The 18,670-nt window shown below is 38.5% G+C and overlaps 1 protein-coding gene across 1 annotated transcript in view; it reads left to right on the forward strand.

The window, feature by feature from the left end:
- Window positions 1-3,349: 3,349 nt before the first annotated feature.
- Window positions 3,350-18,670, forward strand: part of Gns (glucosamine (N-acetyl)-6-sulfatase) — a 35,968-nt gene continuing 20,647 nt past the window's right edge. The window contains exons 1-7 of the mRNA XM_015483055.2: window positions 3,350-3,701; window positions 8,945-9,004; window positions 12,374-12,580; window positions 14,243-14,308; window positions 14,741-14,839; window positions 16,653-16,820; window positions 18,558-18,640. Coding sequence (XP_015338541.1) covers window positions 3,510-3,701; window positions 8,945-9,004; window positions 12,374-12,580; window positions 14,243-14,308; window positions 14,741-14,839; window positions 16,653-16,820; window positions 18,558-18,640 — 875 coding nt within the window. The 5' untranslated portion in view covers window positions 3,350-3,509. The remainder of the gene's footprint in view (window positions 3,702-8,944; window positions 9,005-12,373; window positions 12,581-14,242; window positions 14,309-14,740; window positions 14,840-16,652; window positions 16,821-18,557; window positions 18,641-18,670) is intronic.

An 18,670-nucleotide genomic window follows, 5' to 3' on the forward strand; every position in this document is an offset into this window, starting at 1 on the left:
CCTAGGGCCTCCTGCAAACTAGAAAAGCATCTATAATTCAGCTATACCCTCAGCGCACTGCCCTGTTTTCTGGTTGTTTATATGAAGAGGTTTAGTCTGGCATTATTATTCTGTCATGGTCAGAAGTAGAGATTATGAGTTCCTTATAAGTTTAACTAAGCGCTGGGGTTGTGGTTCAGTGGTAGAGGGCTTGCCTGGAATGTGAGGCCCTGTGTTCTATCTTCAGCACTGCATATACATAAATAAAATAAAAGATCCATTGACAACTACAAAAAAAAATTTTTTAAAAGTTTAAGTGAGAGAGATGTACACTTCAGAAGTTAAATGAAAAGTAGTGTCATTCACATAATGCAAATTTCATGAGATTTTAAAAAACTGATGGTTGGATTTTATCCATTTTTGCTCAAGCTCTTAAGAAAAAATGTCAAAATGAAAAGACTTACCAAATTGATTTATGAAAAATTGAAATGAGAAAATACATTTAAAAAGTGTTATCAAATATATAACCAAATGTCAACTAATATTATATATTCGATATTGGATATGACAAACACTGATCAGTTGCAATTATTGTACACTGCTCTTCTCATAGGAAACCCTAACACCCAGGCACAGTGGAACATTCCTGTAATCCCACCGCTTCAGGAGCCTGAGGCAGGAGGATCACAAGTTCAAAGCCAGCCTCAGCAATTTAGTGAGGCTCTAAGCAACTTAGAGAGACCCTGTCTTAAAACATATATATAAACTACTGGAGATGTGGTTCAATGGTTAAATGACTGTGGGTTTAATCCTCAGTATGGGAGTGGGGATGTGGGTAGAGTGGGGATATGGGTGGGATGGGGGTAGGGAGGCAAACCAAGAGTGATTTTTAACTTCTTTGCCAACTAAAAACATTGAGACTTTTTTTTTTTTTTATATAAAACAAGAGAGCTATTTTCACCTACAGCTGAACAACATTTACAATCAGTCATATGTCAACACAACTATGAAACTATGATGATTAGGATAAAGGGCTGCAATTTACTATTATTATTATTATTTTGCCAGTGATTGAACCCAAGGTCACTTATTTTTTTTATTTTATTTTTTTTAGAGAGAGAGAGACAAGAGACACAGAGAGAGAATTTTAATATTTAATTTTTAGTTCTCGGCAGACACAACATCTTTGTTTGCATGTGGTGCTGAGGATCGAACCTGGGCCACACGCATGCCAGGCGAGCGTGCTACTGCTTGAGCCACATCCCCAGCCCTCGCTTAACTATTAAGCCAGTCTTTTTTGAGACAAGGTCTTGCTAGTTTGCTGAGGATAGCTTTGAAATTGCAACACTCTTGCCTAACACTCTCAAGTCACCAGGTTTACAGTCCTGTGTGCCACAGGGCCTGGCAGTATGCTCTTTAAAACCAATTTTGGAGAATAGAAACCACATACAGCTCATTACCTTAATTTTGTTAGAGAACTCCCCCCCACCCCCCACATCTGAAGTCATTAACTACTTCATTGTTTTATAACAATTTTATGCTTTATTTTCAGGTTCAACTACTACATGAAGTATTTGAAATGTATATATCAACTTGGACTTTGTCTAAGTATAATTAAATTGTCTTTCCATTACAAAGTTGTTAAAGCTTTACAACTTAGGTTCAACAAAAATTTAGGAACTCAAAAATATATTACTGACAACTCAAAAGAGAAACCCAAACACAAATGAAATGTAAAACTTTATTTGAATAGTTGATAAAATTTAAAAGACATTTTGGAAAATTATACATTCCTGATGTGGATGTATAATAAAAACTTTCTTTTGTCATCTTTAAATTTATTTTATTAAAGCACTGAAATAAAATTGGGATAAAAAGTAATGGAATATCTAACCAAACTGATTAAGATGAGTGATAAAATCAAGAACAATTATTCTGATATGGACAAGTGAACAGTAACAAAAATGTTTCCAATAAAAAAAATCAGAGGAAGAGAGTAATCATTGCATAACATATGCATATATAAAAAACATGTCGTACACTTTAAACATATATACTTTGTCAAATCTCAATACAGGTGGAAAAAAAGGGTTTACAATCTAACCCCGAACCAAAAACAATTTTATATTTTGGGCATCCATTTAGAGGGATCAGTTTCATTTTGGGGGGCAAGAAAGTTTTCCTTCAAGTCTTAAAACCTGAATTCATTGGGGCATTTACCAGTTAAAAAAATTCATCTAGCATAATGCTGCAACCAGATTCTCAGCATAATTCCTTCTTGCAGAGCAGAACTCTACTTCATTCTTTTAGAAGCTTCTTTTGATTTCAATAAATTTACTTTTTTAAAGTAGCAAAAAAAGTATGGGGCTATAATTCAGTGGTAGAACACTTACTTGGCAGGCATGAGACCCTGGGTTCAATCCCAACTACCAAAATAGGGGGGAAAAAAGGTACTACTTCCTTTTGCATAAAAAGGCCTTACAGTTGGGTATAAGGATAGTTGTATACATAGAGTTTCGAAGTATTTCTACAATTATTTTATCTTAAGAATAGTGCTTTCACTGCTTTAAGTTTTTTCTTGTCTGGGTCCATCTTAGATACACTTTTTTTTTTTTTAAACTAGCAAGAGGATGGATTCTGTAATATTGAGTTTGGGATATAACTTTTGACAACTTACCTTACCAGTTGCAATAGTTTTTATAGACTTCAGCAGAGGAGCAAGGTAAAGTTGTTCCAGAATCACCACAAAAATAAATTCTTAGTTTCATGCAATTTCTTCCCCTAAAGATTACTTATTACTGTTGGGTGACCATGTTTCAGAATTTTTGGTTTTGTTCAATGTGCATATCTTCCAACATCTTCTAAAATCCACCAAGGAACATTAGGATAAAGGCGCCAGGATATTCCCTAAATTATGTTTGAAACCACGATGTCAGATGAAGAAAGTAAAACCTAATCAGACTTCTTTACCAACTGATCCAAGTGAGAATGCTAACTTACCCAACAAGGTGCAGAGAAAATTGGAAACGATTGAATAAATGCTCGTTAACTCGGGGATTAAATACGGTAGAGCCTAGACTTCACCCACCAGCTGTGCATTCCTCCTTTTTTAACCGGTATTCGCTGACTTCCCCCTCCTTTTCATCCCTTCATTTCAATCTTTTCAGCCAGCGCTCACAAACAGGTCCTACCAGAACACAACCGCAACCTCAGCTTCAGCCTAGCTTCAGCCTCAGGCCGGCAAGCCCTCCCTCAGCTCCTAGTTCTTCGCCCCTTTCCGGCCACTGCCCGGGAGTTTCCCATCCGGCTGCTTCGCCCGGGGCCCCGCCCACAGCCGCTCTCACGTGACTGCGCGTGCTCCGCCCCCTGTCCCCGCCTCACGTGATCGCGCCTGGGGAGAAAACGCCTGACCCCAGCCCCCGGCCTTCTAGGCGCAGTCTTCCCTCCCTGCAGCTAGTTGACTTCTCGCCCTTCGGCCACCGGCACGTCTCTCCACCCCGTCCCGGGGTGTCCCCGGAGCCCTGTCCGCCATGCGGCTCCTGCATCTGGCCCCAGGTGGGCCCTCGCGGGGCAGCTCCCGCCACCTGCTTGCCTGTAGACCGGCATTGCTGCTGCTTCTGCTGAGCGGCTGCCTAGGGGCTTCAGGGGTGGCAGCAGGCTCCCGGAGGCCCAATGTGGTGCTGCTCCTCACCGACGATCAAGACGAAGTGCTCGGCGGCATGGTAACTCTTCCATTTCTGCCCCGCCCCTCCATCTCCCTGGCTACTGCCTGACTTCGTGCTCTTTTTTCTTTAACCCCACCCCCAAACTGGCTGCCTCGACCCCGGGTCTGTTTGGTTTTGCTGCTCAAGGGCATTCACAAACAGCAGCTTTGATGGGCCGCAGGACTATTTCTCTTTCTGATTTGATTCACATGCACATATCACACACCACACATCCAGTCTGGCCATTATTGCTGCGGGGTTTGCGTTCACGCCTCAAGATAAACATGTGGACTCCAGTTAAGGATAAGTTGAACCAGTGAGGCTCAGGTGCTGGAAAGAGCACGCTGCCCCGTTTGCATTTCTTTTGGATTAGGGGCTTAGAGGCCATTGTTTCAATCCCCTTTAGGAAGGACCTAGGCCCCCCTCTGTATTTGTGCCTGTGTATAGGGTCTGTGCCTGATATCTGTAAAATAAGTACTGACAAAATGAACTAATCTGGTAGGTAGACTGTTGAACTGTTGAGAGTGACCCCAAAGGATCAGGAAAGTTTAATTAGCCTAATTGAACGCCTGGCTAAAGCATTAGATACTGTCAGCGGGCTGTCACGAGACTGGCGGGAGGGGGATTGAACCCAGGGTCTATCCCATGCTACCTTCTACCATTGAGTTGCATCCCCAGCCCTTTCTTTTTTTTATTTTGAGACAGGATCTCACTAAATTGTCCAAGCAGCCTAGAACTTGAGATCCTCCTTTCTCAGCCTCCCAGTAACCGAGATTACAGGTATGCACCACTGTCCTGGCCACCAAATTTCTTTTTGTCTTAGAGTTGCTCTTGTATCTTAGAGGTTTGGAGTTTATGACTTTAATCAGCATTTACCCCAACCCCCTTATAAGGTCAGAAATGGGGCTCACCCAGGGCACCGAAGCAAATTATTGCCTCAAGGCATAACCTGACTGGCCCTCTGATTTTGAGTCTAAGGGCTGAAACTATGAAAACTCTCCAGGCAAGAGGTTCATAATTTTTCCTGTATGATAACATCCTTGCTTAGTGTGCTTCAAATTGCTGTTCTCAATCCATGAGTGAATTGTGAAATAAGTTCAGTGAGTAGCCACTAATATTCTTTGGAAGAGTACAATGGAAATTGTGTTTTACAAATGATAATGGCAAACATATCCATATGTATATTTGTTTGGGTTGTGAGTAAAATATACTCAGAGTGTGCTCAACAGTATCAGTCTTTTCTAGTGGATGTTTAAGATACTTGTGTTTTGATCCACACTTCTTCCTCTCACATATACCTTATTGACTTTTAGTTTCTACCCAACCATATTGATACTGAATCTTAATTTCATTTCTCTTCTTACTTTTACTTTGGTTTTGCCACCATTCCAAATACTATACTTATCCTCCTGCTCACAAAACTTTAAGTTTGTGTTCTTCAAGAGTGTTTTGTCTAGTAGAAAAACAAGCCATCTGTGTCAGTGACCAAAGTACTTAGTTAGAAGGCCATGCTTTCATCTCTCTACTCAAAACAAAATTCATTACTTAAATTTAAGGTGTTAGAATTCAGTTTCTTCTAGTCTCATTGACCACAGCTGTTGTCGGTGTCTTTGTGATCTCTTGTTAGTACATTAATCCTATTTGCTTCTTTAACCTAGTAGCAGAGTCTTTTTATAAGTGTTCAGACTGGGGAGACAAGTCAAAATTGAGTGGAGAGCACAAGTCATGCTCCCAACTCTTCAGAGTATTCTGACTTTTCTTGTAGCTTTTCCAGAATATTCTGCTAAGTATCAAACAGGGCTTCCAAAGGAAAGAGCTAGGACAAGAACGGCAGTTGAGGACCTACTTGGAACCAGCAAATGTGAGGTATTTCATAATTCTGTTTCAATCATAACAGGAATCTTCTGCTGTAGATATTGTCCCTAAATAAGAGGAAATGAAAATTCAGACGTCCTGAAATTATTTGGCCAAAGTTCATTATTTAACTTGTAGGGGTCAAAGCTTGGGTATTTTAGGATTCCTGACCACCATGTTTTTCTCCTTATGTAAAATACTGTGGTAATTCTGACTTGTCAGATGTCATTTCACAAACCCACACCAGCACAGTCACTTATACCATAAAGATTCTTCAGGTGACATTCAAGAATACCAGTGAATCCGTGACTTTACATATAATTCTTCATGTATAATAGCTTTTTGTTCGTTTTGGTACTGGGGATTGAACTCAGGGGGCACTCAACCACTGAGCCACATTCCCAGCCCTATTTTGTATTTTATTTAGAGACAGGATCACATTGAGTTGCTTAGTGGCTCAATGTTGCTGATGCTGGCTTTGAACTCTCGATCCTCCTGTGTCAGCCTCTTGAGCCACTGGGATTCTAGGTGTTCACCACCACACCCGGCAATAGCTTTGTTTTTTTTGGAGAGAGGGTCCTCTGACCCAAAAATGTTTATAAATTGCTGCCATAGTTCACAAAATAAACAGTAGTCAACCTTGCAGATAACTCACGTTGAAGAATCGTAATACTTGGTATAATTTTGGTTTAAAGTGAAATTCTTTGAATCAGCTTGATAGCCTTATGCAGCTGTATTATCTTTGACATTTCACTGTATTTGTTCCAGGTATCATCTGTGGGACTTTGCTTTTACTGTTTTTCCTAGAGAACTGTTCTTTTCCATTTCTTGATTTTTACTTAAACATCATATGGTGCTCTGGGACACACTGTTCTTCACAAAAGCACAGGTTGCTCTTTTTAAAAATCATTCACTGTAGGAAAAAGTGATATTTGGTCAAAATCTCAAGGAAACCAGGGAAGGAGCCATAGGGAAATGTAGGAAAAGAATAAATACATGTCATTGCTTTACTTAAAGCAAAATGATTTTCATTGTTAAAAGAAAAATTAGCCAGGTGCAGTGGCGCATGTCTGTAATCCCAGCAGCCCGGGAAGCTGAGGCAGGAGGATTGGGAGTTCAAAGTAAGACTCTGTCTCTAAATAAAATATAAAAAGGGCTGGGGATGTGGCTCAGTGGTTAAACACCTCTGGATTCAATCCCCAGTACCGCCCCCCCCCGAAAAAAAAAAAAGTAGCCATAGAATTACCAGAATTGTCAGAACTATTTCAGAGCATCTATTCATGGGACTAGGAAAGTAAATGAGTCCTTAGGGCTTTTATAGAAGGGATTTGGCTTGGGATGAGTAACACATTTACTCATGAGAACAGAAGATTGGCTGCTGCTTAATTGCATGACCTTCACCTGACCAGCCCCTGTCCACTTGAATTAGCAGGGATACACATTTTTGGTACAATGTGGTGTCTTGCTTCGGACTTGTTCCACTAAGCACAGATTATCATTATCACTTGTATTACCATTAGTAGAAAAAGGACTCCAGTTAGGAATATAAATTTCTTAGACTAAAATCAAAATTCCTATGTAGTCCTGCCTCATCCTCTGGCTTCTACCTGCCTCTCTGACCTTGTCTTACCTCTTTCCCTTTTACCTCTTGGGCTGCTTCAACCACACTGGCCTGCTCTCTGTTCCTCACAGATTCCTCTCCTTCCTCAGAGAGTCTTTGTGCTTATTATTTACTCAGCCCAGAGACATCCTCTCCTGAAAGGCCTGAAAGAGGCTTTTCCTGACTACCCATCTCAAGTAGTTCCCCCTTTCTTTCCACCAGCTCCAGTCACATCATGCTGACTTACTGTGATCAAAGCACTTATGACTACCTGAAATAGTTAAGTTGTTTAGGTGTCCTTGAGTATCATGAGGTCAAGGACATTCTTTTTTCCACCATTGCCTAGATCAATGTGTGGCACACATTAAGTATATAATAAATGTGTTATGGTCACAGTGCAGATTTTTTTTCTTTGTGATGCCAGGGCTTGAACCCAAGGCCTTGTGCATGCAAGGCAAGCACTCTACCAACTAAGCTATGTCCCCAGCCTTAAGTACAGTCTTAAAACCAAGTCAAACTTGGTTCAAAATTTTTCCTGCATATTGGATAATTTGACAAGTCTCAATCAACTCATAGTCCTTTCTCCCACATTCTCATTTTCTCTCTCAGTTTCCTCGTGATAATTTGGATTCTTTGTCAAGCTAATATTTAGTTCAGTCCACTCTTCTGGGAAAATATGTTTTCTAGTGATATTTTGAGAACTGGTGACATTGCCTCTGAAGGTTAGCACACATCTTCTACAGTGCTGGTGTTTCTTGAGATCCCATTAAGGATCTACTCATGTAATTATCAAAGCTCATCTTAGAATTCTCATACTTTTTGATTACGGTTCCTTAGGTTTTCAATTATCAATAATGGGGAAAAGCCGTTTATACATTGTTGAAAATGAGTCTCTCATGAATCTAGTTTATATTTGGAATATCAATCTTCAAGAAATTATCACACAAAATAACTTACCAGTGTATATGGTGTGGTCTTAGGTTTCAGAAGTACTTTAGAGTCATTGTGAACTGCCTCATAGTACTACTAAAATGAGCCTCTTTGGTGCTTTTTTGCTGTGTGGAAAGTGAATAAAGATTATTGGTGTCCCTTTTATTTATATTTATATTACTTCACACTGTTATCATTTCTAGGATGAAGTTAATTGTTCTCTGCACTTGTCAGAATCTTAGATTTTGAACAAAAGATGAAAAGCCAGGATAAAAACAAAGTAATTTCTGACTAGCCTTCTGCCTAACAGGGTTCTGTTAAACCTGCCTGCTACCTGGCTCAGGTGGTGACCAGTCAGGTGCAGAGGGACAGTAAGCTGGTAGTTGAACAGTGTGTGTTTGGTCCACCACTGAGATTTGAAGCCATCTCTGGATCTCAAAGCCTTGTCTGTCAGAATCTAATTGTTGTTTCTCTTTAAAGGGTGGGAGGCACCTTTCATATCATTTCTAACATTCTGCTTCTAAAGATGAATCCTTGGAGATAGGCTGGCACTATCTGCCTTCTAAGGTGACTACTAACAAATAAGGGAAGGACACTAAAATTGTATTATATTGAAATCAGCATTGCTGGAATAATGTCATCACCCGTGAGCTTTCCCTTCCTGCTTGTGTTACGGACCCCTACACTTTGGCACAGGGTCCTAACCGAATATTACCAAACCTGTTTAGTTTATCTCCAGAATTATATGACTCTTAGCTATTGCTTAGTGACAAAGCTGACCATTGTGAATAAAAAAATAATACGTAAAAACACACAAGTTTTGGTCTCTGTGTTTTATCAGAAGAAATTGTTTAATGGATAATTACTTATTTTACAGACACCACTAAAGAAAACCAAGGCCCTCATTGGAGAGATGGGAATGACTTTCTCCAGTGCTGTAAGTTTTGAAACTAATTTTGTTAGACTTTGTGTTTATATTAAGAAGAAACACTCTTCTGGAAGTCTGGTGTGATCTTTGAAGGTTGTGTGTGGGGGGGAGGCTGGGGATCGAACTCATGCAAGGTAAGCCCTCAACTGAGCTATGTCCGCAGCCCTATCAAGGGTTTTTTTTATAGTTAAATTGAAATATTACTTGCTATCAATTGAAGAACAGTTGTAGGTTTGTTTGGTTTTTTTTTTTTGTGTGTGTGTGTGTGTGTACCAGATTTTGAACTCAGGCACTCAACCACTGGGCCACATCTCCAGTTCTATTTTGTATTTTATTTAGAGGCAGGGTCTCACTGAGTTGCTTGGTGCCTAGCCATTGCTGAAGCTGGCTTTGAACTCATGATCCTCCTGCCTCAGCCTTCTGAGCCACTGGGATTACGTGCATGTGCCACCATGCCCAGCTAGTTGTAGGTATTTTCTAAGCCAGTCTGTGCTGCAACTGAGAACCAGAGAATTTTATCTAAAACCTCATTGTTTTAGATTTGAAAGTGGATTGTTGGAAGCAAGTAATGATTATATTTTGATAACCTATTCTATGGTAAAACCCAATTAACTCTGATAGTCAAACCTGATAAAAATAATAGCACCCAAAATATATACATATATATTTATATATAATATAAATACATTAAAAGTTATATTCCATATATGTTAAAATATATTCTATTATTATGTATAACTAAGAACAAATTTTAAAATTAATAACAGAGAAATTTAAAGAAAATACAGATGCAAAGATCCAAAATAAAATGCTACCAATTCAAATTCAGCAACCATACATGTAACTCAGTAAGTGGGTTTGGGGATGGAAGGATTGCTTGATCCAGAAAAATCTATTGCACAGTACAACCATGTTAGACCTAAGAGCATAGATTCCAGAACGAGACTGCCTAGTTTTGAATAGTTGGTCTTTTATCAACCTCTGTAACCTTGGGTGAGTTATTTGACCTCTCTGGTTCTTAGATTCCCCGTTTGTAAAGTGAGTTATCAAAATCTAGTGTTATTATAGTTAAATGAGTTGATGCATGTAAAGCACAATATCAGTACTGGACTTTCAGTAAGAGCTCATAATACTGGGTTATTGCATTGTCTATCTACATGATATCAGTAGTTGAAGTAGTAGAAAGAAGGAAAGTTAGATGTTCATCTTGAAAGATGTTTGACTAGTTCCCTGAAATTTAGCATCCTTTCCTGGTAACATTAAGTTGTTAGAATACATCCTTACAATGATGAATATTACAAATAAATAGCACACTTTATACTTAAGGTGAGAGACTTAGGGCATTGTTAGGCATGAGACAAAGACTTAATTTTTTATGTTCTAAACTGTCTAATCATTGTCATAAATCTAGATTGAAATTAAACTATTTGAAGTTAAAAATAATTTCCACTCTTGGATTTTTAACCTAGAAAACAGAATTATTTGAAATTTTTCTGTGGTGCAAGGAATTGAACCCAAGGCCTCATACATGCTAGCCAAGCACTGAGCTACATTCCCAGCTTTTTTTACTTTTTGATACAGGGTCTCATTAAGTCACCCAAGCTGGCCTTCAACTGTGATCCTCCAGAGTAGCTGGGATATATGTATATAGCACCACACCTGGCTAGAAAACTTTGTAAATTAATAGAATTTAGTAAGGCAAAAATTAAAAAGTAAAAATAACTTCTGTATGAGTTAGAGAAGTTGAGGAAGAGATCTTATTGATAATAGCAAAGTATAAACACTCTAGAAATGGCTGGTGATGTTCCAGAAATGGTTTAAGACTAAGTTAAAGTACTTAGCAAATGATAAAAATAAAAATACCTTCATAGATACATACATCATTTTCTGTGGTAAGACACTTAAGTTTATTCTAATCAGAATCTCCACAAGACTTTTTTTAATATTTATTTTTTAGTTGTAGTTGGATACAATACCTTTATTTTATTTATTTATTTTTATGTGGTGCTGAGGATCGAACCCAGGGCTTCATACGTGCTAGGCCAGCTCTCTACCACTGAGCCACAACCCCAGCCCCAGAATCTCCACAAGACTTTTTAGACACAAATGATTTCAAAAGTTATCTGGAAGGCTGAGAGTGTACCTTAGTGGTAGAGCACTTGCTTAACATATGCAAGACCCTGAGTTTGATACCCAGTAACATGCATGCAGTTATCTGGAAAGATAAATAGGTAAAAACAATAAAGGCATTTTATATTTGGTGCTAGGGACTGAACCCACAACCTTGTGCATACTAAGCACCCACTCTATGACTCAGTTATACTCTCAACTGAGAGGTTTGTTCGTTTTAAGACATTACCCAACCATATATTAAAATGTGATATGAAGATACCGTTAGCGGTGTGATAATGGCCATAAAATAGATCAGAAGACAAAAAGGGAAAGAATTAAGAGTTGCCACTGTAAAAATAACAGAAGTCAAGAGCAAAAGTAAAAAAGGGGAAGCATTTGTAATGTGACCAAATCTTTCCTTACTGCAAATCTTAAGTAACATGAGGCCAAAGTTCAGGAGGAAAAAATGAACAAAACACATGAAATGACTCTTCACATAGACGATTGGCTACCGTACATGTAGATAACATTCTCCCTCACCAGTATTTAAAAATTCCTTTCTGGGCTGGGAGTGAAGCCTACTGGTAGAGCACATATTAAACATATACAGGACCATGGTTTTTAATCCCCAGTAAACAAACAAAGCTAAATCCAACTTGAAAAGCCAAAAAACAAAAAAAGGAACAATATCTAATGTTGGCACGAATATGTTGACCATCTCTTTCCTCCTGGTTGTGGGTATATATCAGTATTAATGTCAATAAAGTGACTTGGGGATGTACCAATTTTATTGGGTAGAAAGGAAAAGGTTTGTTGATAGTAGCTCAGGAAACATAATTAAGAGAGGTGGTGGGAAAGTGTTAGAAAAACTATATAAAGCTGCAGATGAACCTGAAAATGAACCTCTGCTTTTCAGCTACGTTAGATTCAAGTAGCCCTCTCTATCTTTGGTTAAGACCCTACTCCTGCCAGGTTGCATTCCCTGCATATTAATATTATTTCCATGACAGACAAGATTAGAATTACTGTTTTCTTCAGAAAGAAACCAAATTAAAAAGAAATTCTCTTCGTTTGTCTCATCTCTTGGTATCTGTTCTGTGTAACTTAAAGTAGTTCCAAAGTATGTCATGTAAAGAAAATCTCTATTCCATGAGAAATTAAAAATTTGAAGTTGGAGTATTGAGAAGCTTCCTTTTATTTTCTTTAGAAGTGATGAAAACTTCATCCTTCTTGTTTAACAGACTTTTGCTTCAATTCTCTTTGTAGTATGTGCCAAGTGCTCTGTGCTGCCCCAGCAGAGCCAGTATCCTGACAGGGAAGTACCCACATAATCATCATGTCGTTAACAACACTCTGGAGGGAAACTGCAGTAGCAAGTCTTGGCAGAAGATCCAAGAGCCAAATACTTTCCCAGCAATCCTCAGATCAATGTGTGGTTATCAAACTTTTTTTGCAGGGAAGTATTTAAATGAGGTATGTTGAATGGCTTGTTATTTTTTTCTCCCTTATAATAGCTTTTAAAATGTGAATTAATAATTGATCAAAACTCCTGTTATTTTTTCAGTAGTGTCAATTCAAGTCGTGTTAAAGGGCTTGGGGTATCTGTTGTTTTTTTTCATCTGCCCATGGTTTACAGGAACTGGTTTACATGTTTCTGGTACTGTAGTTATTCTTCCTTGAAATAATCCCAGAAGCATTTATTTTAAAATTGTCCTAAGATTGCCATTATTGTTTGCATCTTCCCTTTTCCTCAGGACTTCTGCTTGTCATGTGGCTGTATCTTTTTTTTTCTGTTTCCCCTTTATCAGGATCAGAATGAAGAATTTTTTCCCTCACATTTCTTAAAATCTTTTCTGAATTATAACTGTTTAATGCTTAACTCACTAACCCAAAAAGTGAGAACAGACTGTGGAGAGACTGTAATAAAGGGAAAGTACCTTGGGCCGGGTTAGAGTGATACTTCATTGTGACCTGTCGGGGCCAGGTTTCAAGGCCCCAAGTCTATCACACTGGCCTCAGCTTTTAGTCAAAGACCAAGCTTAAAATGGTGTAATTGGTGATGTTTGGGATTAGCTTTCGGAGTTAGCCTAGGAATGCAGAACAAAGAAAAGATGTATATTTTCTTCTTCTTTACCTGTGGTTCCAGGTGGTGTTAATATCTGATCTGAAGTTCTGCTAGTTTTCTTCCTCTCCCCGATAATTAAGGAGATCTGCAACCTTGTGGGTTTAAAGGAAAATTAATCAGTTTGAAAGAATCAGGAGAAACAGGAAGTATGGTGTGATACTCAGTTATGGTGTTGGTGTGGGTCATAAAGAGAATAGAGAATCTATCTTTGCTTTGCATATTGAAGGTCATCTGATTTATATATGAAATTAGGAGAAAGCTTTCAAGTACAGAGAGTTTTCAGGGATTAAATTCTGCCTTAAATAGGCAGTATTACAACTTGTTGAAATAAGGTGGGAATGTACTGTGGTCTCTTAACTTATTCATCTCATCAGATAAATTATGCTCCAAAAGTAGATATCATCAGGGCAACTGAAGTAATAAATTCAATAGCTCATAGTCTATTTTTTATTATTATTAGCAACAGTGTCAGTTGAACAATTCATTCTATGTCATCGTGGCTCAGTACTTATCCATGAATGGGTCACGGTAGGGTAGGCGACATGGACATGTAGCAGGCAAGAAAGTAAATGTTTTAGACTCTGCAGGCCATACATCTCTATTGCAGCTTGCTTAGTGTGCTGCCTTTGTAGCATGAATGTAGCTGTAGATTCTAGGTAAGCAAATGAGCATGGCTATGTTCAAATAAAAGTCTGTCATCACTGAAATTTGAATTTCGTGTAACTGTCACATTTCACAAAATATTTGTCTTTTGATTGTTTAAGTCTTAGTGTGTTGACCACACAAAATAGTTGGGAGGCCAGATTTGGCCTACTGTCTGTGGTTAGCAATTCTAGCTTAAGAAGTTCCTACGATTATAGAGTTCTTTACTTTTTTATTAGTCTTTGTGTTTGGGAAAATTGAGCACCTAGTCTGTCAGGCACTCATCTAAAAAGATTCTAAATTTCCTGTTTCTTTATGGTCTGGTCATGTCTAACGAGTTCTAATGTCCTACTCTTCTGTCTTTTCAGTATGGAGCCCCAGATGCAGGTGGACTAGAACATGTCCCTCTAGGCTGGAGCTATTGGTATGCTTTGGTAAGTGATTATTGAAGTCAGTGACTTATATTATACACAGACCTCTAGATGCAAAATGTTTACTCGCTAATTTAACCCTGATACCAACATAAGTTTTTCGGCTTTATGCCTAATTGTTTTGTCTCCTTAAAAGAAAGCCTGTTGACTGGTGAGTCACTCTGTTCTGGGATGTTTTTCCTGCATTACAGAGGGTTTAGCAATGTAGTTTGCTGTTCTTCCTAGCCACTTCTGGCTTTTAAACTAGAACAAATTATTGAAAACATGCTAGTCTTTGATAAAAAACCCTTGTCAGAAAACATAAATATTGACTTGAGTAATTTCCTTTTTCCTGTCTTTTTGCTGTTTAAATAGAGTACAGTTTAGCCCAACATGGGTTTAGTTTTTCATTTTGTGTTGACCTTGTACCAGATTTTACTTTCCTCTTTTAAATAGGAAAAGAATTCAAAATATTACAATTACACCCTCTCTATCAATGGGAAAGCACGGAAACATGGTGAAAACTACAGTGTGGACTACCTGACAGATGTTCTGGTGAGTTTTTGGAACTCTGCCCTTGCAGGTTTGGTTCACATTCGATTAAGCCTCTCCCTAGAAAACCTCTAGTCTTGTTTGTGGCAGGTGACATAAATGTGTAATAATGTGAAATAACTGCCAAAGATTATGTCCAACTGATTAAAAATTCCTGAGGGTGTTTTTCTTATTTGTTGCTAGAATTTCAAGAACATCCCTTTTCCAAAGGGTAATAAGACCATATAGATAATACTTTGTAGAAGTTTTACTTTGTTAGGAGCTCCTTTTTTTTTTTTTTTTTTTTTTTAAATCTGTACTTTGGATTGAATGCAGAACCTCATGCATACTAGGCAAGCACTCTGCTACTAAGCTACATCCCCAGCCCCTTTTACTTTGAAACAAGGTCTTGCTAAGTTGCCCAGGCTGACCTTGAACTGACAATCTTTCTGCCTCAACCTCCTGAGTAGTTGGGATTATAGGTATGTACCAGTGTGCTGAGCTGGGGTTCCTACTCTTGGCCCCAGTTTTACTCACAGGGTCTGAATTCAAGACTCGGAGTAATAGAAGATGGCAACTTTACAGGCCTTTATGTAGGCAGAGGCATAGAGATGTGAGAGTTCTTTGGGTGGTCATTATGTGCACAAATTAAAAAGTGAATTTGGGACTTTTCTGTTCTGAAGTGTCTTTAATGGAAATCCTTCATAGAGCTTTTATTCACCAAATAGTTCAGCAACTACCTAGTACGGTAGGCATTCTGCAGTAAGTGAAACAAAGTCTATTCTGTAAAGGTAATTTGTGACAGAGTTTATTTGTGCTATGTGTATGTGGGTATATACACATGTACATTTGTTGCTTCATTAGGTAATAATCAGAGAAATAAGCATGGGGGGGTTACTTGGTAGGTAACATTTAAGCAGTAACCTGAAGAAGGTGAGAGTGAGTTATACACATCAGCGGAAATAATGTCGCAGGCAAGGGGAACAGTGAGTGTAAGGACCCTGATTGAGCAAGAGTGTGCCCTGCACTTGTGAGAAACCACAAGGAAGTTGATAGAGCTGGAGTAAAGTGGGCAGGTGGGAAGGTGATAGGAAATAGTTATCTTCTTTATGTTGATCTAGTATTAGGAATAAATGAAGGTGTGAATCAGCTAGAATAATGAAAAACAGCATGTATATGGGGTGCTTTATTTTCATAAAGAATCTCCTGATAAGTAAATGAAAAATGTTAAGTCCATATAAGTTCAAGCACTGGTGTGACGTGTTTGTTTTGACCTTTAGTTTTGGTGCTGGGGATTGAACCTCAGGCTTTGTTCGTGCTAAGCACATGGAGTACCAGTGACCTACATCTTCTGTCCCAGGATTTGGGTTTAATATCCATTTAGTTTAGCTACTTCAGCTGGCATAATTGACAACTATTTTCTATGTATTTTCATAGATTATGGTAATTTAATGCACCTTTCCCACTTTTGAGAAGTAGATTTATTCTTTAAATTCTGTAAGTCATTAAATGTATATATGTAAAGTTTCATTAATGTAAAATAATAGCAAAATGGCCGAATTTCTATTTCTTTCTATATGGGTAACAATTTCTAGACTTGTAAAGTTATCAAGATCTCAGTTGCTTTTTTTATGATGGTATGCTTCTCAGTTTTTAAATATTGCCTAGAAACCAAATGTTTTGTTCCAGTAGCATGCTTGCACATGATCATGAAAAAACATTCACCAAGATATACAGCTAAGATGACCTTGTACTCTCTGCCCACCAAAGGACATTTATCTATTAAGTGCTGAATTATTGGGTAGGGTAGGAGGTAACATATCTTTGTATGTGTCAGGTTAACGTCTCCTTGGACTTCCTGGACTACAAGTCCAACTTTGAGCCATTCTTCATGATGATTTCCACTCCAGCACCTCATTCACCTTGGACAGCTGCACCTCAGTACCAGAAGACTTTCCAGAATGTATTTGCACCCAGAAACAAGAACTTCAACGTCCATGGAACGGTAGCCTTCTCAATCCTTGAATTAAGCCATACTCAGTATAATTAATAGTGTAATATACCCGTCAGGAAACCATTGAGCCATGTAGTAGATTTTTCTTTCAATATCTTTTAAGGTAATGCACCTGCCCCTAGAATAACAAATAGTATAAACTTGCTTCACAGGTACAGATAAGGTTCCTGCCACACATCCAGGGAGCAGCAGGGGAGTCCACAGGGAATGGTGGAAAGGCCATCTTCCCTGATTACAGGAGTGTCACTCAGGCTTTTCTGGTAACATGTAGGCTGGCTCTCTTCCCTCCTAGCAATGGCTGAGACACATCCCTGGGGATTGAATTGGGTCTGTAGCAACACCAGCCCCACCCCAAAAACTCACTGGTCCAAGGCATAAGAAGAAGAGGGGTGGTAGAGTGCCATGTGATTGGGAAGAGAAACTGAATGAAAAAAAGCCAGCACAGGAGACACGATTAAAGGCCACACAACCCAAATATTTGCCTCATGTGTCAGTTTATTATATCTTTCTCTAAGTTACTCTAAGTCATTGCATTGCCCTCTATTTTCCCACCCAGGATACTGATTGCCCCAGGTCCCCGGAGAGATCCTATCACAGCACTTTCTTTAGTTAATAGATTATACTTCCCTTGACCCAGGGTATGGGCAGTTCCTGGTTCAAAGTCAGAAGGTCTCCATTGCCTCATGTCTATTCACCAGAAATCGTAATTGCTTATAAGGTTGTTGTTGAAGGAATGAGTCTTAAATTCAGACTCAATACTACCAATTTCTGGCTGTGAGATGAGCAAGATATCTTAAAATGGGAGTTCCCAGTCCTTCCTGCAACTACTGTGAAGATTACAGACATCGTCTAGCATACCACCTGACATGCTGTAGGCTTGTTAAATATGATTTTTGACACTGAGTGACCTGGGTTTTAAACTGGAGAGCTATTTTCAATTTGTGTTCCAAAAGAAGGTAATAGAAGTTTGGAAACTTGGAACTAAATAAGTCATTTGTTTCATCACTGACCAAAAATAAAAAACAAAAATCATTCTGTTACACTCCATCCAGAGAGAGTTGTGTGGTTGAATGTGAATTTCTAGCAGGGAAGAATGTGTTATAAAGCATTTCTCAGATTTAACTAACTGAAAAACACTTTTGAGGACCATGGTTTGGGAGATGCTAGCTTAGAATATTGTGAATGGAGAGGAGATAATTAATAGTATATGAGAGGTTCTTATATAAAAATGTGACTTTAATTGGGATAGCTCCTCCAGATTTGGACTTGAAGTTTTAAGAAACTGCTGTGATAGGATTTTCCCTAAGGATCTTGGGCACAAAAATTGAGGGCAATGGAATGATAATTCATTAGGCAAAACTTAGAGAAAGGCAAAGTTAATATTTACCCATTTATAATTACAGTAGACATAGGATTGAGGTTATAAATTTAATCCCATGTTGGCTAATGGTTTCCCAATGATGTTCACTAAAGTCTCTTAATGTTGCTGACAAAGGAGCTAAGGCATTTTATAATTTGATAGGTGGTGGGAAGCTGAAGAATGAGTGATGGAGTTAATCTGAGAAATTTCCTTTTTAGGAATACAGGAGAAGGGAGAGAGTCTGACATTAAATAGTTTCAGTTAACTTCTTTTCCCTAAAGGATGAAATGATCCTTTTATCAACTTTACTGATGTAGTAGTTTAACTATGGTGACTTGGTGTTAACATTTTTTTCCTTCTGATTTTAGAACAAGCACTGGTTAATTAGACAAGCCAAGACTCCAATGACTAATTCTTCAATACAGTTTTTAGATAATGCATTTAGGAAAAGGTAAGAGCTGCTGCTTTCTCAGATTGAGTG

The sequence above is a fragment of the Marmota marmota genome, unplaced genomic scaffold (assembly GCF_001458135.2).
Source record: "Marmota marmota marmota unplaced genomic scaffold, marMar, whole genome shotgun sequence".
Lineage (NCBI taxonomy): Eukaryota > Metazoa > Chordata > Mammalia > Rodentia > Sciuridae > Marmota > Marmota marmota.